We start from the raw sequence: 23,764 nt of genomic DNA on the forward strand, positions 1-23,764 counted from the left end.
TTTCAAATATTCTGTGCCATAATATATGGCAGGTGAATTCATCAAAGTAGTAACAAGGGGATTGCTTCACATCTTTTTACTACTACAAACTATGTTTGTATTAATTGTATATCACCTTTTACTATTTAGTGAATAGCTCTAGTGAGCTATTAATCACCAATGGTTTGCAGAAAACCAGTCATAGCTGGAGAATTTCTCCAGTAGTTTTTGTACATGTGTTTATAACTGTAGAAAACAAGTAATTAGCACTGAAATTATTCACTGAATTGCTAAGAAAGAATAGGTTTGCATTAGCTCTTTGGGATATAGTTTTACAACAACTGTTTTTATTTAGTGGAAAAATAATCCATCCTAATACTGTAAAGGAGCCAAGGTTGTTTATATACACTATGTTTTTCTATAACAGTATTACATAGCTGTCAAAGTGTGCGTTATAGACTCTCCGCTAATGGTGATAGATGTGGGCAGCAGACACGAAACTGCATTGACAGGATGCATCTTGTCATTATGAAGTACATTTTATGCCTTTGGGGACAAGTTTTTCAATACATGTTATCATATTTGAGAATATGCTGACAATTGATTATAAATGTCAAAGTTCTTACAGTGGTGAACTAAGATGACTGCACAAGTTAAAAAAACAAAACAGAAGTGCTTTAGTATTTATGTATTTGTTTTGGTCTTTTCAAAGCTTATTTTTTAAATATTTGTCATAGATTTTATCATTTGAAAAAATAACTTTTGAATGTATAAGGAAAGATACTCTAAGCCTGATCACATGTTTTTAGTTCTACATTTGTATACCTCAGCATATACCACTATGATAGTAGTGAATTCTCTTGTAGTCAGGTCTGAGCACTAAATACACATCATTTTAACATAATTGAATTTCCAAATACACATCAAATTCTGAAGCTTTATAGGCATCTGTGCAAAATCCTCTAACAAGCAGAAGGAATAAAGCTGTTGTGCCAGGGAACAAACTTCTTGATAACTTAGTCCAGTGTGTAGGCTACTGGCTGCATTGCAAAAGGTCTGAAATAATGGCAGCCCTGTTACTGTCCTCAGGCTTACTGTGAACAGCTTGCTTCCCTTCTGCGTGCTTTCTGGTAGTTCTTTGGTCTGTTTGGATTAGAAGTTGTAAACTGCAGAGACTCTATTACTGTGTTACAAAACCTACATATATAGTGAGGCTCTTCTCGGTGTTTGGGCTTTCAGGTGCAACCCCAATTAATGATAAAAACAATGAACTACAAAGGTTAATGTAGAATAGAATATAGTATCCAGTATGCTAAGTTGACTGCATTTTTTCTTTAGACAGTTTGACGTTAAATGCAAGTTTATAGGGTTTGAACCAGTAGGCTGAATCCTAATTGCTACAGAGTAGTATTGTCAGGCCACTGTCTGTGGACATTATTATTGAATGCAGCCCAGCCCTGCATTTTGCTGTGTCTGTATCCTTATGTGCAAGAGAACGTAAGAAATAATATCTGGGTATAACTCATGAGGAAGAATTTTTATCCTGGCTTGAGCTGAAATGGGGCTGTTGCTATCAGGATGCAGATGACACAGCTCGGAAGGTGGAATATCACTGCTCTCAGAGCTTTGGTCCTTGGAAATAATGTTACTAGGCCAGTACAGTTTTACCGTGTTTACAGTCAATTGTGTCAATGATTAAGTTTTTAAGAAATACTTCTACTGTAAATTTTTTGAAATTTTTATTGTATTTGTCAAATCATTTTGCTCACCTGTATAGTCAGGGATGTTACTAATTAATACTCAAGAAACTAAAGCAGTCAATTAAGTCTATGATGGTTTAGATTTTTCAAAAATTAAGGATTAGGATTAGGTAAAAACGTTCATTAGGAGGAGACTGGTGATGTGTTAAACTGTATTTTCTCTTAGATCCAGTCAGCTTTGCAACTGAACATTTCACAGATTGATGTAGATGAATGTAGGAATGCAAATTGTAGTGAGGGCAGCAGCTGTACAAACTACCTCGCCGTGAGTGACATCCCAACAGTGATGGATACTGGAAGCGTGTCGTTTGTCTCTGTAACAACCACCATCGATGCGGTCTGCACCTGTCCAGCTAGGGACCGAGTTCATCAGTCTTGTTCCTTCTACCCTCGAAGCCCTTGTCTCAATGGTGGGATGTGTATTGACACTTCGAATGGTTACAGGTCAGGAAACTTGTATTGCGGATTCTCTTACTTTTTTTTTTTTTACTTCTATTTTTAAAGTGTCAAGTGGAACTTATAAGATACAGGTTTAAAAAAAATTGTAAATGTACTTCTGACTGAAGGAGAAATAAAAAAACCCACGGGTGCACTGGAATGTAAATCTAAAGACAACAGAGTCTTTACTAACAGCCCAATGATGGGGCTGTAGTCCTGAAAGTGGTGGAAATAGTGCATGAGTAAGAGGGAATACCTTGGGTACAACTAATGCTGTCATTTTTTAAGAGCACGTAATTAGTCTGAAGGAAAGGGAAGCGTGCTCTGTGGGTTGTTGGTTTGGTTTTTTTTTTCCTTTTCCAGAAGAGTCATAATAAAGGTGAATATCAGTGGTAGAAGCAGGGATGTAGGGGGAGTGAAATGTGCTTTAAACAATGCGTAATAAGGAGTTTAGAGGACATTACACAGGAAATTTGCTGTATTATTGTATCACCTGGCATGCACCAGTATTCCTTTAGTGAATTTATACTGGTTTATTCTAGCTAGGAATTAACCTCCCTGAGTTTTCTCTGTAATAAATTGACCAACTGATGATTGGTGCTCTGTTACATATTTGGTGAAATAATTCATCATTCTCAAAAACATGGCCTCAAAATACTTTTTTTGCATGGAGATAGTATAGTGGATAAGTATGCTTTGTACTCTGAAAGTATTTTAATAATTGCCAACCACCCCTGGGACTCTGCTAAAATCTTTGTTGTTTCACAGCTTTTGTTTTACTGTGATTGAAGTGCTACGTTTGCTGCATGTAAAACCAAAAAAAAGTTGAACGTTGGGGAATTTTGGCTATTTTTTGTGTTTGTGCTCTTTCAGATGTCTCTGTCCTGCTTCGTTTCACGGACCAGACTGCCAGCAGACTAAGCACAGTTTCCATGGAAATGGTTATGCATGGTTTCGTCCCATCAGACCTTGTTTTGAAAGCTCGCTCTCTCTAGAGTTTATTACTGTGGTTCCAGATGGGCTTTTACTATACAGTGGTCCTTTATCAAATCCAGAACCTGGGAGTACAGAAAACTTCATTGCAATAGGTACTCCTGCAAAGACGTGTGAAAAAATTAAATGTCTTTTGGGAATGGGTTGCCTGTGAACAGCGTAGTAGTTAGAGTTTGAGTTCTGTCTCTCCATCTTCTGAGATAATTTGTTTTTGGGTTTGAAAATATTTTGAAATGTTTCCTAATAGGTCTTTCGCCTTTGACGTCTTTTTTTGTAGCCGCACCTATGGCTTTAGATCCATCGCAGAGTGGCAGAACTCAAGGGGAAAGCAAAATAGACAGGTTGATATATATATATATATAAATCCCCCTAGGAAAACTTATAGTGCTATGAGAGAATTTAGGTACTTTGAAGACAGGTATTACATGATTAGCACAGTCTTATTTGGATGTCATTCTTACCTAGTTCGGTGGGAAAAGAACTCCACTTAACCTGCTTCCAGTCTCGGGGTATTTTTGCACTTCTTTTTAGTCAGGCAATGATTTGATAGATGAATCCAGCCCCAGCGTGCCACTGTAGGAAAATTTATACACAAGTAGAAGTCATTGCTTTATGCTGACACATCTAAAAGGTTACTACTGCTTAGTTTTGGTGAATTAACATACGGGATGGACAGTATAGTTGGTATTTTATATTTAATTAATTGAAAGGTAATGTTACTGGATATTGTTAATCATTAACCTCTTTTTTGCTTTGTTTTGCAGTTACTTGTGAATTTGAATAGAAGACGGGAGGGAGTAAAACTGCATATGTTAATTGTTTTAGAGTGGTGTAAAATTGCACATTGCTTAACAGGAATTAGTTCCAGTGTTTTGACAAAGAAGTGGCACAATCTAAAGTATAAAAATAAATACTATATTGAATAAGTATTTCTGCTTAATAGAAGTCATAGAATATAATTGTAGTTATTTCTGTAGGGAACCCCACTTTTTCTGACTAGCAATAACCATTAAATCAGTACATTCACTAGTTGCTACAATATCCAAAATGGAAGGATTCTCACAGCTGAATTTAATTTTTTTTTCACGTTGTATTAGAACTCTCGGGTGGTATTCCTGTGCTGAAGATGGGCCATGGCTCAGGTTTTCTGACGCTGCGATTTCCAAGTCACCTGAATGTAGCAGACAAAAAATGGCATCGACTAGAAGTCAGAACCAATGGTCAGGTCAGTTACTTTTTTTTTTTTTTCCCTCCCACATCAGGATATTTGTATCTCCAATAGCATTTGCCTGTGCAGAAACAGGAGGGTAGAAAAAACAGGCTGGATTATTGTATGTATTATTCTAACTGTGCTTGTAGATTTGACAAATAATACAAATTTTGGGAAGACAGCATTGTGAATTCCACATCTGCCTATGTTGTAATCCATATTCCAAGATCAGAGGAATCTTTTTTTCTTGTTTTTTTTAAGCTCTGTAGCACATGTGGAATGTGGAAAAGGCTTAGTTGTAATTTGCACATTCAGTGTACACATTTGGACACTGAAATCAATTACCTGTGTGCAAAAAGCAGATAATTATTTATTTGCAAATGCAGCTACAGATTTTGTGGAAGTGGTTAATTACTCAGAAGGATACGTTAAATGCAGAGTTAAGTGTCTTCCTTTCTTTTGGCTTTACTGTTTATTGCAAGATGGAAAACAGAACAAGAAAAAAATCCAACCCTTTTTGCTTGACGGTATGAAAAAAGAAAAAGATGAAAATTTGATCTAACTTGTTTATTGAATTTTACAGAAATTCTGAATTCAGTAATCCTGTGTTTTGGTGTAGGATGTTCGATTCACTTTGGATCATTGCAGTGCAGCCGTTGTGTCAGAGGTAGAAGGAGTCGGCAGATGGCTGTCCACTGAAGATCGTACAAATTGCGAAGTCTTTGGGTCTGTTCCACAAAGAGCAAGGTACATTTTCTGGAGACTCACTGAGTTTATTCTAAGGCCTTTGAACATTTCACCTATCAAATTGAAGCAAACTTATTAATGACTAGGAGCGTAAAAGCATTTGCTTTTCTCTGGGACCTTCTGGGCCAAATCTGGACCTCAAAGCACTAAACTAATTTTAAGGAACAGGTCCTCCTCCGAGTAGTGTTGTAACACTAAGTGATAACCCCAGAACACTATGTGGCTGATACTGGAGCTTTCTGGGTACTGCGTACCATCCCTAACCCACAGGATTTCTTTCCTTTTACTTTATTTATCCAGTCGCTGTAAGCCTGTTCTTGAAAACCTTGTGAAGACAGGCTAGTTCACTTTTTAATGGCAATAACTCTGGATCCTCAACCCATCTTACTGTCTGTTTGGTAGAAGTCTGAGGGCTCCTACTGACAAGCTTTGGCCAACGTATTAAGGCAGACTAACACATCAGGGTCTCTGTCTGATCCAAGGTTACTGCCTTTGTAGCGAAGTCAGAAGGAGTGCACGTGTATCCATACTGTTCACTTTGCAGCCTGGAGTACTTGTATAAACTACTGATTAATAAAGTAGGCAGGTGCTGCTGTGCCTGATGGTGGGCTGCAGCATCTCTTAATGAGACATACAATCCCCTGCGTTTGTTTTCCAGCAAAATAACACAGCCACGGTGCAATAATGACTCTGGTGGTTTAGGTTGCTTGTACTATTGGGTCAGCCCTTAGCCTTGGTTGAAACTGGAGAAGTTGGAAAATCTTACTCAAAAAGCAGTGGTTACATTCAAAGCAGAAGGATGTGTTCAGCTGCATTCTGCAAGGGTTTGGATTCAGTATAATTGAATCCTTTGAACTGATGCTTATTGCTCTTGCTCATGACACCAAGCTGGGAGACATGGCCAGTACGTTGGAGGGCATAGCTTGGAATTAAAAATGGTCTCAGCAAACTGAAAATAGGAGCTGGAAATACACTTTATTTTACCACTGTGACAAAGGGCCAAGGACTGCATCTAGGCAGAAGCAACCAGCCTCACAAATAGAGAGAAGGGAAGAAGGGCTAAGTGTCAATAAAAGCTATGGGTGGTAGTTGGAAAGTGAGTCAGCAATGCCACATCAACGTGAAAAAGGCAGGCACGACACAATAATACCTCAACACGCGTACATCTCTAAGACATGGAAAATAGTCCTTCCACTCTGGTTAGCACTGTTGGGCCTCAGCTGGAGTCCTGGGTCCCATTTGCACACCACAGTGCAGGATAGGTGTGTACCAACTGGGTGCCGTCCAGAGGAGAGCAACGACTGTAATTGGCTTGCCTTGAGAATATGACCTATCAAGAATGACGGAACAGGGGTCACTTAACTGAAAGAAGGGCAAACTGAGGAGAGATATGGTAAGTCAGTGTATATAAGAGAATGCTACAAAGAGGATTTAGACAGTCTCTTCTGTACAAGGCATTAAGTTTCAGTGAGGAATATTCAGGTTATATTTTAGGGAAACCTTTGTACTAATAAAGATACTTGAGCTGTGCAATAGATAGTCCCAGCAAGTGTGCTGATTAGCATTGGGATTAAGCCTTGTCAGCAGATGCACGGAGCCCTTCTGGTCATGAAAGGAGCACACAGAAAAGGGATAAATATAAGAACAAATGAAGAGGGAAAAAAAGGATTTGATAACAACTTGGGGAGAAAGAAACTCTGTGAGGACTAAAATATGTGGAATTCTTTAGCTCGGAGAGATGATTGGGAGACACTGCAGAGCCTGAATGTGTGTACTGTACCTTTTAGACCACATTGACCCAACTTGTAGTTTTCTGGCCTTTATCATATGCAAAACAGTCTTTGTTGTGGTATTCCTACAGTATAGGATGAATGTGCACACACAGAAGCGCTTGAGGGAGAATATGGTGTCTAGAATATCACAGCTGTTCCTGACTTGAACACAAACATACCTGAACTGTAATATTCTCCCATAGTTAAACTCTCAGTAGACTTCACTGTCATGTTTCAAAAATAAGTTACCCTTTAATTTTAAGGGCCAGCTTCTGCTCACTGACTGACTCTATTTCAGAGAAAGAAGATAATAACACAGTTGCGTTCTTGTGTTAGTTTATAAAGCTTCTATTATTTGGATATGCAGTGTAGACATTTATTTATCTGCCTTATTATATAATGCTGATGTTTGAACGTAAATTCACATCTATTTTTATTATTCATATAATTTTTAAAGGTATTTGAATGTGAACCATGTTCTGCAGCTGGGTGGTGTAAAAGAATCATTACCATATTCCTACCCACAATTGCTACACAAACACTTTTCTGGTTGTTTGCACAATTTCATCTTGGATACTCAGGTAAGAGAAGTGTAACGTTTTGCTTTAGCAAAGGAGTAAACTTCTTTATTAAATTTTTGGGAGATTTGTAATATACCTGAAACTTTTTCTTCTGTTTATTTATTCAATGCCTATATGCATCAGTGTAAAATACAAGAAAATTCTCGATTTTTCTGTCATAATCAGAATGACTAATTTGAAAAGTTTTCTAAATTACAAACAGATGTATTTGTTAGCCAGAAACTGTGCCTTTGTTTATCCCCTACTTCATGCAGCTGCCTTCCAAGCTTCTTTGCGCGTTCAGGGAACTTCTGAATGGCAATTGTATAATGGTATATTTATGCCAGCTGTCTGCCCTATCAGGAAATATTAGGAGTTTTTTGCTTTCATAATCAGTTGAGTTTATTCAAAGGCAAACTATGGTCTTGATAAAGTAAGCTGAAAGGTGAATGTCAAAAAGCAAATTTAGCATCTCAAACAATGCAGATGAAGAACAGACTGTTATGTAGTATAGCTAGTTCTGTTTAAGAATGAGATATAACTGTTTCTTAAATAGTATTTCAGTGTCATACAATTTTCTTTTGAAGGTATATGACCTTCAGTCCCCTGCAGAGTCCCTGAATAGCTTCCCTGGCTGCATGCTGACAGATGGGAGCTGTGAGACCATGGGGTTGTCTTCCTGTGGTGGTCATGGGAGGTGTCTTGGAGACTGGGGCTCATTTGCTTGTCATTGTTTACCGGGTTACTACGGCTATCGATGTGATAAAGGTGAGGACTGTTTTTCTGTTACATGATTGATAGGTTGGTGAATTTTACATTACAGAAAACTTAAAATATTTGCAGGTAATTATTGCTGAGGTGGTTTCTGATGTTTACATTGAGTAAAGCCATGTTTCAATATAGTTGCCTGCGATTTTTAACAATTTCTTTTCTAATTCCTTTTGAGAAATTACTCTCTCAGTATCAGATCATTTCTTTAGTCCTCAGGTTGTTTGTGCAACTGTATAATGGAGACTGCATGACAAAAGAATTTGTGAAAAAAGTTATTTATTTTCATCACAGTTTTTTGAATTTGCATGTTTACACTTTCAGAAATATCTAATAAACGTAAATGTGAGTGTGCTAGTACCATTTACTGTGCAGAATTAGTACTATACAACTGGAATTCAAAAACTGCTCTGTGGGTGTCTGGAAGAGACTCTTGGCTTAAGGATCTGTGCTTTCAGTGTAGTAGGAACTTTTCTTTAGCCCTCATGGAGCCAAAGTTTGCAGCAAAAAGACAACTATAAAACAGCAGGTTGTGAAAATTGGTTGTGGTACTTAATATTTTGTCTGCAGTCTCTTCTTTGACCTAGGTCAGAGTTTCTGCTTTCCTGCTGTCATTCTTTGTGAGCGTTGTAAGGAGAAGCATCAAGTCAGGAGGGATAGCACCTCTTTCCAGAGGAGGATGAAGTGGGAGAGTGACTGGGGAAGTTGAGGAAACAGATAAAGGGCCATGTCCCAAAAGACAAGTGATGTCTCATGGATCTGTGCTGTGCATTAAATTTTTTTCTTTTACTTGCAACTCTTATTATGAAAATAATGGAAACAATATTACCCTCTCCTCACAAAATGGTTTAAAGGTCTTTATCCTATCTTTTTAGTTGCCAAAGAGTATAGATTTGGGCCAGGAAGTCACATCCGCTATCAGCTTCCTGTCAGTGTGCCTGCCCGTAGGACGCTGTTTGAAGCCATGATTAGGACACGGCAGCCTGACAGCGTCATCACGAGCATGTTGTCTCGAAATAAGGATGAATACATCACCTTACAGGTGAGTACAGCATTCCAGGCAGTAATAGCATAAAGTTAAATCAGTGTTAGTGAATACTTAGGCCAGAGAAACATTAGCTTAAGAGTTGGAAAGAGAACTTAAAACCTTATGCTAAGCACAAAATCTTTGGAATTTTTTTTATGGACATTTACAGAACTGATCTTTCGCTTAAGGTATTGACCATGCAACCATGGTATCCCGTCGGATTTCTAAGGAATGTGTTGTCAGTTACAGTGAAGTATAGTCTGCTATACAGAATAGGATGAGTAGTGTGTCTGCCCTGGTGTCCTGTTCAGCCATGGTCACAAGTGGCCTATTCTGTGTGGTTCAGACCCTGCCAGGAAAGGTCCCTGTAGCAGTTCTAATGATGTCAGACTCTCAAAATGGCAACCTGTTCAGTTTGTACATACCACTCTGAGTCACCTCCTCAGCCAAGCTGGTTTGAGCTGTCAGTGTAGAAGTGATACATCAGATTCTCAAGTGTTTGAAGAACCCCATGAATTTGTCCAAGAGAGAAGCAGGGTAAACTTACTCTGAGTGAATGACATACTACTGTGAGTACACCACTACCACTATTTAGGTTGTCTAGTTCAGTAGTACCTGAAGTATCTTTATATTATATTGTATGTGCCATGTAAACATACCCTAAATTTAAATGCTTTAAGGTGAGGGGACTGGAACATCTCCCCTACGAGGAGAGCCTGAGGGAGCTGGGCTTGTTCAGCCTGAAGAAGAGAAGGCTGCGAGGGGACCTTATATATACTTACAAATATCTGAAGTGTGGGTGTCAGGAGGATGGGGCCAAGCTCTTTTCAGTGGTGCCCAGCAACAGGACAAGGGGCAATGGGCACAAACTGAGGCACATGAAGTTCCGTCTGAACATGAGGAAGAACTTCTTCCCTCTGAGGGTGATGGAGCACTGGAACAGGCTGCCCAGGGAGGTTGTGGAGTCTCCTTCTCTGGAGATATTCAAGACCCGCCTGGACAAGGTCCTGTGCAGCCTGCTGTAGGTGACCCTGCTTCGTCAGGAGGGTTGGACTGGATGAGCCACAGAGGTCCCTTCCAACCCCTACCATTCTGTGATTCTGTGATTCTGTGGTTGATAATTACATACAAGTCTTAGTTCAAGTAATGTTACAGTTACGGTTCAATACAAAATGTCAGGTGATGACTTTTTTTTTTTCTAACTACTTTGTTAATTATTCACAAGGTTGTTCAGGGATTCTTAGTGGTCTCATATAATCTGGGTGATGGAGACTATGCTGTAAACCTTCCCTCCTACCACATTGATAATGGTGAATGGCATCATATCACACTGGAGAGAAATGAAAATGAATTTACTCTTCGCCTTTATGAAGGAGGTGGGAAGAGAGAAATTCTGAAAGCAGCAGGAGTATACAAAGAGATTGTGATTGACCCCAGCAGCTTTGTCCTTGGAAACACCTACCCGTTCAATCAGAACAAGAGTTTTCAAGGTGAGGAATTCTTGATCTCACTGTTCAGAATTTGGATGTGTAAAAATGAAGGTTTATTGGGACTGCATGGGCATGCTGCTAGCAGCTTTCTTGTTTATGCAGAGCCCAAAGTAAACTGCTTTCTTGCATGACGCTTTGCAAAAGGGACAAATAAACTGTTCTGACGAGGCAAAAGGTACAGCAGGGAATTATATACAAATACTGTTAGCTACTGGACTTGGAACAAGGATGATAACCTCTTCACACAACTGTATGTAGAGTATTTTTAACTAGAGATCCACAGGCTTCTCCTAGGTGGACTGTGGATGGCTCATTACATTAGATACACAGAACTGGTTCATTGCGTGGTTCTGTCTGGTCCATTTGGCACCTCTTCTTCCCTACCAAATACAGCTGTCCCCATGCTCAAAGGAGTATTTCTATTTTGTATGTGCATTGCATAGCACACAACAATCTCTGGTTTGTTACCTTTGTGCGCACTGCCTTTGTACTATTGGATTTTACAGCTGAAGCATTAACTAACATTAGAAATGGTTTATTGAATTAGAGCTAACAATCTAAATTTTTAGCAACCGAGTGGACAAAGTCACGATGTCTGTTTAAAAAAACAGATCAGTTTTCAGCCTGGAAATTGAGTAGTTACACAAAGGAGAAATACAGAGAAGTGTAAGGTTAAGATATCCATAACAGCTTTCTACTCTGTCCTCAGCTGGCAGCTCACCTTTCGCCTAAAATCACAGTGTAAGTAACGCACAGTTACGCAGCACATCTTTTATACTGACAAGGAAGGCACACACCATGACTCAGTTAAATGCGCCTGGTGCCTCTCACCTCTCTCTCCCATGTCTTCCACCTCTTTAACCAAATTCTAGTAAATCCATTTGGAACAAGGTGGTGATGTTTTCACCAGATAGATATTTCAGTGAGTGTGAGAAGATGATGTATAAAATGTATACACATCAAGCAGAATAACAACTTACAACAGAAGTGTGTCACAAATTATTTAGAAACATATTGTTTTCTATTGTTTCACTAGAAGTATTCCAATAACTAAAGTTTATGCTGAGAACTAGGGACTATATTTTGAATTTTTATTTATGGGAGTAATAGTATTTGTTTTTAAGTAAATAGATTGAAGAAATCAAATAGTTACATGAAGATCATTTTAATTAAGACAATTAATGTTGCTGTTAGACAGCAAAAACTTTAGGGAGTTTGAAGTTATAAAATGTACTTAATTCATCGAGGTATATGCTTTTATGCTGAGGCATCTCGTGCATATGAAATTAATGCCACACATCTTCAGTGCAAAATTTCTGTTAGTGACCCAAGGCTGTTTCACCATTATTTGTGGTTTGCTCTTCTATAAAGTTAAGCTGTAAACTACAATTAAAATCAGCCAAACACAATTTATACTGGTACACATTGAAGAATATAACAGATTTTCCACAATATTTGGAGTTCTCTATTGAAAACATAGAGGAGGGGTACATGTTCTGCTGCCTTGAACACAAGTAGATAGGGACCTGCAGCAGCACTTCATTCTTGTGAAAAACACTGTGAATCTTGATGAAAACTTTAACAAGTTCAGTCAAAAAATGGAGAACAATGCTGTGAAAGTTTAAGTAAATTCAGTCCTAGATTTAAGCTTTGGTGGCCTGGGTCCTTTGTTAAACATAAACTGTCAAATCTTACAGCTGCTTTGTATCGTTCTTGCTGAATGGCTTTTAAAACAGTCTCTTTGTGCCTTGCCGCAGGGTGTATGAAGGATGTCAGATTTAATAACTACAGGATTCCTCTGGATACTCATGTGAAGGAGCTGGTGTCAGTATTAAGTGCCCAAGGCGTCACAGAAGGCTGTTCTTCAGAGGCTTGTAGGAATAACCCTTGTAACCAGGAATTTATTTGTATTGATTTGTGGATGATGCATGAATGCAGGTAACTGGTGGAAATAAAAGCACAAACCCCTTTGGATTCAGGTGGGAAAGGGGGGGTGCTGATGAAGAGTGCAACTTGAAGGCTGCCACTGGCAGTCTCATCAAATCGGTTGAACCGCAGTGAAACACTAAGCTAGATGCCTGCATAGGCATCAGGTTACTCGGAGAACACTGTCCTCTTAGGTACTGTGAGTAGCTGATGATCAGTGTATCTCCATTGATTCTGTAACAATTTCAGTGGTCCATTCTAACTGAAAATGTTTGAAGAATAGCAGCAAATCCAAAATGTTTGTAAACCCTGAAAAGCAGGAAAAGAGGGTATGTTAGCTTAAGTGGAGTGGGACACTAGCATGGCTAGCTGGCTTCTGCCATGTGGATGTCCTTTCTTTTATTGGTGTCTGACTTCTCATACTGTCTTAAGCTGTGACCTCTGTTCCCTTAGAGGCCACTCGGGTTGCATTAGCAGCACTGTGTCATTAAGCTCAGCGTTCTTGTGTGTGGCTGGGGCTGAGGTTAGGACAGCACTAATTCAAGTTAGTTGTGCTGTGAGAACTTACGCTTTAAGCGTTACTGCCACTGTCCACACAAATGGAGTTTTCTAGAGATTTATCTTTTTGTGGATATTCACTGTGATGGAAACACAAAGAACATAGTGTGGCTTGTCGTGTCTAGACAGAACTGCAGACCAGAATCCAGCTATTTTTCACAAGCATAATCTTGCAGAAGCCAGTGGAACTACCGAACTTCTGAAAGCCACAGACATAAAGGTTTAAAGTTGTGGAGCTCATTGTTATATGACTGCTTTAGAGAAGACTACAATCCTGTAATTATTCTAAGTACCTTACTTCTAGTACCTACTTAAAAAACTGTATATAGAGTATCATAAAAGACTGTTTTAAAATCTTAAATGCTGTCTATCATGCCTACTTTTCTCAAAGTTTAATGGTTTCATTTTGCCTTTGTTCTTTCAGTTGCCCTCCGGGACACATGATCGTGGAGAATGCCACTGGCAGACAGTGTGTCTACACCGCGTGTGCTAAAAGGCCCTGTAACTATGGTACCTGCATCTCACAGTCACCAACCGAGTACCTGTGTCGCTGCCCTGATGGCTATACTGGACGTCACTGTGAAATCACACTGGCGATCTTTCACAAGGATACAGGCCTGAGCTTTAGTTCCATGTTTGCCATCTGCATTTGCTTTTTGGCCCTGTTAGGTAGTTATGGCAACTACATCTTGTATTACCTTTGGTGAACTCATTTATCCGTCTTGTCCTGAATAGTCATCATCTCATGCTCCTACTGAAAAACTCAGTTTCCTGACGGAGACTTGACTCTGCCTTCGTTTCTTTGCCATGGTCTCAGCTCCATCAGTAACTTATTTTTCATCCCTGTGTGCATATATTGCTAAGTGAATCAACATTTGTGAGTGATGGAAAGTCTTTGCAGTTTTATTTTCTGCATATTTTCACTTGACTACCAAGGAACTGTTCAGATGTATCATTGGAAGCAAATTCAACTGAACAGCAAGAGAGGAAATTGCTACCAGATAAGCATTGTTTGAGATACTACTGAGCATGAAGCAGATTTTTCAGCCTAGGAGAAATACACTGTCCGATAGGAATACACTTGGTCAGACAGGAGCAGTCTCTTGCATCTTACCGGTTGTGTCACAACTCCTAACAGCTGCTTTTGGCTTCCTCAGCCATGGTCAGGCTTGGGTCTCTAAAAGAAGAGGCAAGACAAAGAAGGATCTCACTAGTGAGGAAGGATTACGTCTTTGAGTCCTTGTTTATTTGAATTTCATGAAAGTTTGCCTGAGTAGGGACATAGGATTTTTCTCATGGCTTTTACAGTGTTAATAAAGTTTCATTCAGAAGTCATAGTAAGAGTATGAAAATGTATCATGGAGTATTTTGCATCCATCTGTAGCTACCTGACATACCAGAATTTTCCCCAGCTCTGCTAGATACTATGTTTGCCATGCAAATATGAACAGCAAATGTTGTGGGAAGCTAGCAGGTTTCAGAGCTTCTGGAATCCCAGTTAGTGGAAGCTGATCAGAGATGGTTGTGTTAAAGGAGGGGGTTTTGCCGTGTCATAGCAGTTTTATTGTGAGCTGACTTTGTGTTGCTGCCTGTGCTTGACAGAACTTGACTGGAAAACCAACAGTATCTTTTACCTAATAATCCTGCTAATCTTTCAGGTCTAAATTATGAGTTAGAAGCAGCTGTTTTTTTACCAAGTGGTGTGAAAATTTTAGTAGATGTGGTTAACAATGGTATTATCACACAACTGTAACTTTTGTTAGGAGAATTTTTAATAAAATTCCTTGTTCTCAAGATTTCAGATGCCGTTTCTCTTACACAGCTTCCAGAAAGTAATGCACTTAAAAGTGATTAATTCATGCAATTTTAATTATACATTTGTAAGTTTCCAGTAGCTTAGAACAGCTGCTTTTCTGACATCTGATTACATCTTTTAAATTCAAATATGGAACTGTTTTGCAAGTAAATCAATACCAGGGTGGCTTCATGTTGGTACAGTATCATGAGAACCTTCCCCAGCCCTCCCTTCCGGGGGGAGGACTTCAGCTCATGTTGTTCAGCTAAAGACACAGTGGGGCTTCGGAGCTTCCAACTGCCCTAACACTAACACTGTGGCCCAGAGAAACCATGAACTTAATAGAATGCTGTTAATGACACAACTGTTTAATGACAAGCGCAGGATCTTTTGATCCTGAGCAGAAAATCAGGCAGGAGCTTACGCTGTTGGTATCTGTATGGAAGAGATACTGTCTTCAGTGGGGCTACTTCTGGTTTATACTCTTGTTACGCTCTTGGAACATGGGATATATTAATTCTAAGTGTTAGCTTTCTGCTAGTGGCCACAGTAAAAAGAATAGGAGGGATGTAAAACATCAAAAGACTTCTTGAGTATCTCAAAATCAGCTCAGCTAAAAAATGACTGCTAAAAAGCTACATGATGCATGAAAACATGTGATGCACACTGTTAGTTGTGGGGGGGAAGCAGGGTGGAAGAGGTAAACATACATCTCAAATGCATAGATTCAGCTGGAAGGGTATAGCGATGCAGCACAGTGCGGGGCATAGACCTCTCTGTACACCAGTTTCAGACCCAAGCTCATCTAGATGCTGCTCCACAGAACTGCGCTCCATTGTGTAGATATTCTATAAGAGATTCTAGTCTCTAACTCACTATGATGTTAGTTCATGGTATCCACTGGTTTGAGGTCTTAGTCTGAGCTTTTATCAATTTTTAGCGACTTGGTAACACAGTGGTACACAAGTTTCTATTTACTTAATGTTCAGTATCTGATGCTGAAGCTTTACAACTGCTGGTGTGTAAAATGCACCTTAAGCATTCAAGAAAAATGTTTAAATTTATGGATGCCAAGGCAAAATGTGCCTGATTTTTTTTTTCTAGTAAAATGTGTAAGTCATTTCCTCTTTGTCTCCTGTCCTGTGCTTCATTTCTGTGTCATTGTATCTGTTACTGTCAACACACTGTTACTGAAGTGCTACCCCTTTGTATATTTTCTCTTGCAAAGTTTAACTCAATACATTGGATAGGTCTCTGAACAGCTCTTGTCATTCGTCTCTTCAGTTCATTATGCTTTTAACGACTTCAAAGTTACACTTTGAAGGGTGTTTAAAAAAAAATGCTCTTTAAAGGCCTTTTCTTCTGTCTTTGATGTTCATTACATTGAAGAGTGCAAAAATCAAACGTGCTGAGAAACACCAAACTACAGCCTCGCTGGCTCTGACTGCAAACCAGTGCTGCAGTACTGCTGTGGAATGGCTGCAGTCTAAGCCATCCTGCAGCACTTCGTATATAAATGTTTTATTTGTTTCTGAGTGATGGTCTGTTTTGCTCCTGTGTGTTTGCACAGCTCTGCTCCGTGCTGTACTCTTGTGGGCTCGCTGGAAGAGTCTCAAATGTCCGAACGGAGGAGGTTACCACGTATCTGCGCATCAGGAGGATCTGGAGGACATCAGAAAAAATATCCTCAACTACAATGAAGAAGGGGGTGGGGAACAAGACCAAGTAAGGATCACTGTGTTACATTACAATTAAGAGGGGACTGGTGGCTCACTATGCTAATTAAAATGTATTTTATGCTTTTCCTTTATAACTGAAGACCTTAGCCTTTGTTCTGCTGATTGATTACTGCAGTTGGTAGATGAATTATTTGCAAGGTTATGTACACAAGGGTGCATGTTTCTTATGTGGAGATAAGTGCTTATTTATTTTTACTTGTCTTTGATGCCGTGAAAAGCTGGAATTGAAGACTCAATAGTCGGCAGACTATTAAGCAGGTATTCTTTATTGCGGCGCCGGGCACACGGGGGATCTCTCCTCCAAACGTGTGCACCGAAGAGACACGGTTACTAGGTATTTATGCTATGTTAACATACATATGCATTACATTTCCAAGAAATGTTTATCATAGTAATGTCCATCGCACATGTTTGTTTGGCGTCTCTCGGCAGGGGTCTTCAGATTATCCTGCAGCCTCCTTATCTCTGTAGTTTGCATACCTGTTCTCCCAAGGCCCAGGCGCCTAAAGGGATTATTCAGGAGTCCCTTGTCTTGCAACCGTCCTAATATTCACAAAGAACCAAGACTTGTTTCTGACCACCTGAAGTGATAACATCCCCTACATGTTACATTTGTTACATTTACAGTTATCATCTTAAAGCACGTGATCCTATGTGTATAGTTAAAAATGCTTGTAGGGTGAGTTTAGCAGTAAAGCACAAACAGCTGATAGCTTTGGTTTGGAGCTCAGGAGCTGCCGAGGTTCTCAGTGCTGATTACTGCTGCAGCACTGAGGGCTTGAAAGAGCCTGACATGAACTGTTGGTTATGGACAGTCTCTTTCTGGAGACTCTTCATAGCAGCAGTTGTTGAGATTTGACTCGTTAAGAAACCGAGGCACTGCCTTTGTTCCTCTTAAGCCCCAAAGCACAGCGTGGTTGTGGAAGAGCCTTTCTGCATTTTTCTGTTTTGGACAGAAATACACTAGTGAACACAAGTTAAGTTTGTACTCACAGCAGACCAGATTATACCCAAAATAGATAATATTAGCATTTCTGCTAGCTCTTTTAAGGATTTCTACATGTCAGTTTAAGCCAGAACTTTGAAAGAAAACTGCAGATACTAGAGATGAGCAATTTAAATAGATTATTTGCTGACCCACAGAAGTTTGCTGTGTTTAAAAAAGGTAAGGAACTTCATTGCTGCCTTTGAAACTGTGCATTTCATGGATTCAAAAGGTGATGTGACTCTGCAGAGGTAATAATAGTTATGGCACTAATGTGATGGATCAAAAAACCCAGTAATTTTTTTTAAAAAAAGTGACCTGTCCCAAAATTCAAAAAACCTTCAAGAATTTTGAGTTATAAAAATGTAGAGAATGTTTTATGAGGCCACCTGAGAAAATATTCTTAATTGTAGAGTATCCTTCATCTCTTGATGAATTAGTGTAAATGTAATAACTAATGGGACATTTTCCATGTGATAACATAGACAGCTATATGCATAAATCCTGTTTTCCTTATTAAGATTAACTTCCTCTGCAATACTTCACAATTTTACACCCAGAAGGTATATAGATTGAGGAAATCCACAGTTACTGTATGACATCTTCAATTACTTCTTGGAAATTCTTAAAATACACTCCTTATTTTGAGCAATGAAATCAAATTAATGATTTGTTGATCTTCATCTGAGGCTATTACTCTGTCTTGAATAAATGCTGCTGGGAGTGAAGCTTCTGTGGGTTCTGTATACTGTTCCTACGTTATGCAAATTTTACAGTTGCTGGGAGTGCAGCTAAAAATTTCCAGTATCCTTTTTAATACCTAGTTATTTGTCTAGATTTAAAACCCCCCAAATAACCAGAATTACAATACCTTAATTGTATTCTAATGTTACCTTAACAAAAGGATCACGAGGGTTCTCGGACAAGAGAGTTTTGTCTTTGTAATATCAGCGGAGGGTAGGACTACAGGGACATGATGCTGTCTTACTAAGGAGTTTCTGCAACTGAAATAAGTAAAACTAGACCTCAGAGAAATCAGGAGTTCATAAAAATTGTAGTAGATTCGTGCACTGTTGAGTATATACCTGACGCCACTAAACACGGAATGTTGTTAAAACCCAGCTTTGAAGCTAGAGGCAAGGACTGACTTGGGTTAGTAGACTGCCAGCTAAGAATGGTATGTACTCTGAAGAAATGTGTCACCAGACAAACAGCAAAGAGCAGTGGAGGATGGTTTTAATATCACCCTGTTCACTGAAGGGGTGATCCTTAAATCTGTGTTTGGACAAACTCCCATTTGAGTTGCGTACGACCAGAAGTTGCCATGTTTTGTTGGTTATACTGGTAGCCACGCTATCACAAAGTGCTCATAGTGGGATCATGCTGTAGCTTACACTTACGCAGAACATGCCTCAGAGGCATCTGCACTGTAGGCCTCGCGTGGTTCATCACTAGCAGTACTCAGTCTCTGGATGAACAGATATAACGTCGCAAACCCCACTCTTGCCATTTATGTGGCTTCTTGATTGCAGGTGGTTTTTTTTTTAAAGCAGTTCTCTGCCTCCGATTGAGATAACCTAGGCTAATCGCTCACAAAATGGTTATGTGCAATTCAGCATGGGAGAGAATAAATGTAATCTTTTGGCACGGGCTGATTTGACAGCTCTGTAATTGATGGCTACTATTCACATGAGTAGCATGAGCAATACAAATACTTATTTGTTTGGGCTACGAACTCAGTCTCACACAGCCTGTCAACGTTCTTCTTTCTCCTGTAAGTCAGTCCAGAGACACAACCTTTGGATTGTTGGAAGGTGAAGGATGCTGTAGGACACCACTTCTTTTCTTTCCTTCTGCTGGCAGAAAGGTTTTGATCAGTTAATGCAGCTCATGTGTCAGGTACTGGTAGCTTTAGTGACAGAAGTTGCACGTCAGGAACTGTGGCACAATTATCAGATAGCATTAACTGCTTCTGCACTGGAAGGGGTTTCTTTTTTGTAGTAGTAGTAGGTAGTTACTTGGCTTTTACAGTCATGCCATTTCCATATGACATAACTAGCAATTACTCCACAGATTGATAAAATTCAAACAGAAATCATGGTAGACGTTGAACTACTAATGCAGAAAGATTTCTTTTAACATGGTATTTGTGAATATCCTTTCTCACCTTTGTTGCTACACTTGGTATCAGTGTTTAATGATGATAAAATATTCAGATCTGACTTTCACAGTAAATCTTGGAGCATTTCTGTCATTTTTATTTAGCTTCTAATATGAAATTAGGCTTGATTTTGAACTTAGCTTTAGTAGTGCAGGCTGCACAGGTGTTCCTCATGCATTCTCATCTGCTTGGTGGGTTTTGGCTTTCTCAGGCACATTGTAGGTGGCAGAGCTGGGTGAACAAGGCAATCCTTCACAGGTTCACACCAAACAGGCTGCCTCAGGATTGTTCCTTCTTTATTTCCACTAGAACATGAAATTTTGGAACCTAAAGAGAATACTAATTTAACGCGAACGGTTTCTCACTCCAGGATGCATACAACATGGCAGAACTGCAGGTGTGTATTCAAACCAGCCCAGCCTATTCCCTCTACCACGAGAAAAACCAGCAAACCCCAGCGGTTTCCTTAGTGACACGTTCCCAAGCGTGCAGGAGCAGACCAGACCAGCAGCGACTACAGAATCCTCTCTCACCAGTCGAGACTTTGGTCAGTACTTGTGGGATGTCATCAGAGATGCCGACTGTCATGTTCAGGCTGGGCCCCAGGACTCCCCGCGGGTGTTCTGCACCCAGGGAGCCGGCTCGGTCGCTAGCAGTCTCAGCACCCCGAGTTCCTCCAGACTGGGCGAGGGTGTAGCATATGACGACATCAAAGCGTGGAGACCAAAGTCTGAGAAGCTGAGTGAAGCATGTGGATGCAGAAGACCTGTAGATTACCAAGTCCACTGTTCTCAAAGTTTTGGAGGCAAGGGTGAAGGACAGTTTTTCATGCTTTTGCTACACTTTCCCTGCCCCCCTTTTTTTCCCCCTCTTACGAGAGATGATCAGATTTCCTACTACTGAGCCACAATTTGCATCTAACTGAAAAATTTAGTAGTGGGAGCTAATCTCAGGACATTCTAGACATCTCCATTTGGGGATGTAAACTCACTGGAAAGAATAAAGGGAGAACTTGTGGTGCTCGGTCATTCACATACAGTGTTTAAGAAATAAATAATTTTTTTTTTTTGGTCACCAAGGTAATAAAGGACTCTGTGAGATCCTATGTACATAAGCTAGGCCGGTGGTCAAAGCCTGAAGCAAGCAAGCTACGTGTGCTGTTTTCAGTAGGAGCTGCAGCAGCTCTTTGAAGAAAAACAGAACATTGTCTTTTCCTTGTGGAAATAAAGCCAATGTTGTATTATATCCATCTTGTTCCCTGGCTAAGCCTCAGTTACAGCACACGCTCACTGAGCGTACTGCAGATGAGAGGCTCTGGATCCAGGCCAAGCAATGAAGCAGCATGGGTGGTGATCTTTAACTTTGGTTGTAACTTGATGAAATCCCTTTATGCTGTCATATCAATGCAGAAACTGAATTTAGGCACAACACATCAAGTCAGCTGCCTGCAACTAAATACTTAATTAAAAGGCTGGCTTTTCTAAGACAGTAGCCTCAGAAGTCACTAGTTAAGAATTTCAGCAGCAAACACCACCATTCACCATAATCCCTCATTCCTCATGGGCTACTAAACTGAGCCTAAACTAAGGATCAGCCTGAACCAGGTAATTTTCATCTACAATCCTGTCCCTCATCTTTTGCTAAATTTCCTTTCATAGAAGCATTGCAAGAATTAGGTTTGAGAGGCTGGAGATGCACTGCTTTAATAGACGCTCCGCCCAGCTACAACTGTTGCCAAGTACTGCCTTGCCAGGGAGAGCTGACTGCGGGTACAGAGGTGTTTTCAGTGAAGAAGAAACCCAGCATCCCTTGGATGTTGTCAAAATACCAAGTGTCTTCAGGATGGCTGAAGATCTTTCCTGTATCCATAAAAGAACTTCACCCAGCACTGGGACTTCTAAAACTACAACCATGATAAACAAAACCCTGCTAAAAGGCTAAAAATTCAAAGATGGTAATTTTCCAAAAGCCATGAATCACAGCACATAATACAGGTGTCCCTCAGATACATTGTAGTAGAAAATAATGATCAACTGGGGACAGAGAAACACAGGGAAAAACCAACAGCTTGCAGAGACTGGAATATTGTACTCTAAATTATCAGTCCCTTTTTCAGAGCATTTAATGTCCAGATAGTATTCTAGATTTTTTTTTTTAAACTTCATAATAGTTGGAAGAGATAAGGCTCCATAAAATTGACTTTTTTTTTTTTAAACTGAGACCACTTTTATATATGAACAGAGTAGGGTGCAGCAAGAATACAATCTTACTTTGTGCTGTTTCTTTATACATTATAATATGTAAATGATACATTATATTAGCAGGTGATAATATATAGACTAAGATAATTTGTTTCAATAAAACAAAGCATAAACCAATGTATTGTAAAAGACATTGGAACTGCTTTGCTTACAGTTGCATCAGTAGCTTGGTTTGGGAGGTCTGGCTTTTATCTTTATACATGTATTAAAAAAACCCATAAACAAATAGGTCAGTGCAGTCTGCAGGCTAGTTTAATTTGCACATTTCCCTAATGAGAAATGTTCACACAGTATCTTGTTCTCGCATGCACTTGTGACATACTTTGGAAAATCTTGAGCATACCATTAACCAATGGTTACACACTGCAGATGATGTGGCACTTTCATCTGGAAAAGCTAAATGCCGCTTTTACGCATGCCTAATAATTTTGATTCACAGATGGCACCTAGTCTATGATTTTGTAATTTTACTGATACGTTTCTCTGTGAGGAAACACAGGCTACAATGTCTTGTGGTGTTCACAAGTCAGGTATGTCAGCTTCTGTATTTCATGCTCATAGCAGTCACAAACAGGATAGGGAAAATGAAGTAAATCTGTACTAGGCACAAAAATCTATTCCTTCCCCAAATAGCAGTAAGTCTGTCTGCATACCTTGTGTTCTTTCCGTAACTATGGATATGCTGTCATTTTGGTGGGGTTTAATTTAACTTAGCTTGTAAGCTCCTTGGGGCGAGGACTGTATTTGCCTGCGACGTGTCATGCATCTCTACGGCACCGTATAAATGATAAATAAGCCTTCTGTATATGATGTCTCTTCCTTGCATGTATTTCAGGCTGACTAACGCTTGGACTCTGTTCATGCTTCCACAGACATGAGTGATGCAGTGTCATGCACGCTGTTCTGTCTCAAAAGCTGAGGCAGTTGCTTCTAACTGATCTGTGGATGCAAGCTCTCGGTACGCACTCAAAAGATGTGTTACCACTTCTGAGTTTTCCTGAGGGCTGCAGCTGGCTGGGGCCACAGAGCAGTACTTTTCTCAGACATCCAAGTGCTTTTTGCACATAGCATGGTTGTGGTTTTTGCAACAGACAGGCAATTAGTCTAAGAAGGAAGAAATCCTTAACTTTACATTCAAACAGAATTACTGAAGTTGTGTTACCCATAGGCTTATTCCCTATTCTGGGATTTGAGGTGCTGAGAAGCCGACATGTATGATGCGCACTGTGATCCTCAACATTCACATGTACTGGCACAGAAACTACATGGTCAAAAGATCTCCAGGCTTGGTGGGCAGGACAAACAGCAAGACGCTAGTACATCTCAGAGCACTCCAGTTATTTTCCTTCCTTCTCCTCCTCAGCCTGTAATCTTAATTCATTCCCACATGAATACAAAGTTAAGGTTTGCAACAAAATGCAATCAGCTGAGGAGCCGGTGGTGCTCTGCTCTAAATGTGTCACAGTTAAACCAATAACTGAGCACCTGGGAAAAAATTTAACTCTCTCACTTTCTCCGGAATGTGCCCAACTAACCTGACTAGAGCGTATTCTGTGATACGGAATTCTCAGTCCCATTTGTGCAAGCTCTTGCCC

The 23,764-nt window shown here is 39.8% G+C and overlaps 1 protein-coding gene across 1 annotated transcript in view; it reads left to right on the forward strand.

The window, feature by feature from the left end:
- Positions 1–22,985, forward strand: part of LOC104338255 (neural-cadherin) — a 67,374-nt gene extending 44,389 nt beyond the window's left edge. Inside the window, 13 exon segments of the mRNA XM_075433994.1 lie at positions 1,906–2,183; positions 3,051–3,265; positions 4,268–4,395; positions 5,000–5,127; positions 7,357–7,480; positions 8,047–8,227; positions 9,103–9,269; positions 10,480–10,744; positions 12,502–12,682; positions 13,653–13,897; positions 16,594–16,748; positions 20,279–20,360; positions 20,363–22,985. Of these exon segments, the coding sequence (XP_075290109.1) occupies positions 1,906–2,183; positions 3,051–3,265; positions 4,268–4,395; positions 5,000–5,127; positions 7,357–7,480; positions 8,047–8,227; positions 9,103–9,269; positions 10,480–10,744; positions 12,502–12,682; positions 13,653–13,897; positions 16,594–16,748; positions 20,279–20,360; positions 20,363–20,811 (2,598 nt within the window). The 3' untranslated portion in view covers positions 20,812–22,985.
- The last annotated feature ends 779 nt before the right edge of the window (positions 22,986–23,764 follow it).

The sequence above is a fragment of the Opisthocomus hoazin genome, chromosome 12 (genome assembly GCF_030867145.1).
Source record: "Opisthocomus hoazin isolate bOpiHoa1 chromosome 12, bOpiHoa1.hap1, whole genome shotgun sequence".
Lineage (NCBI taxonomy): Eukaryota > Metazoa > Chordata > Aves > Opisthocomiformes > Opisthocomidae > Opisthocomus > Opisthocomus hoazin.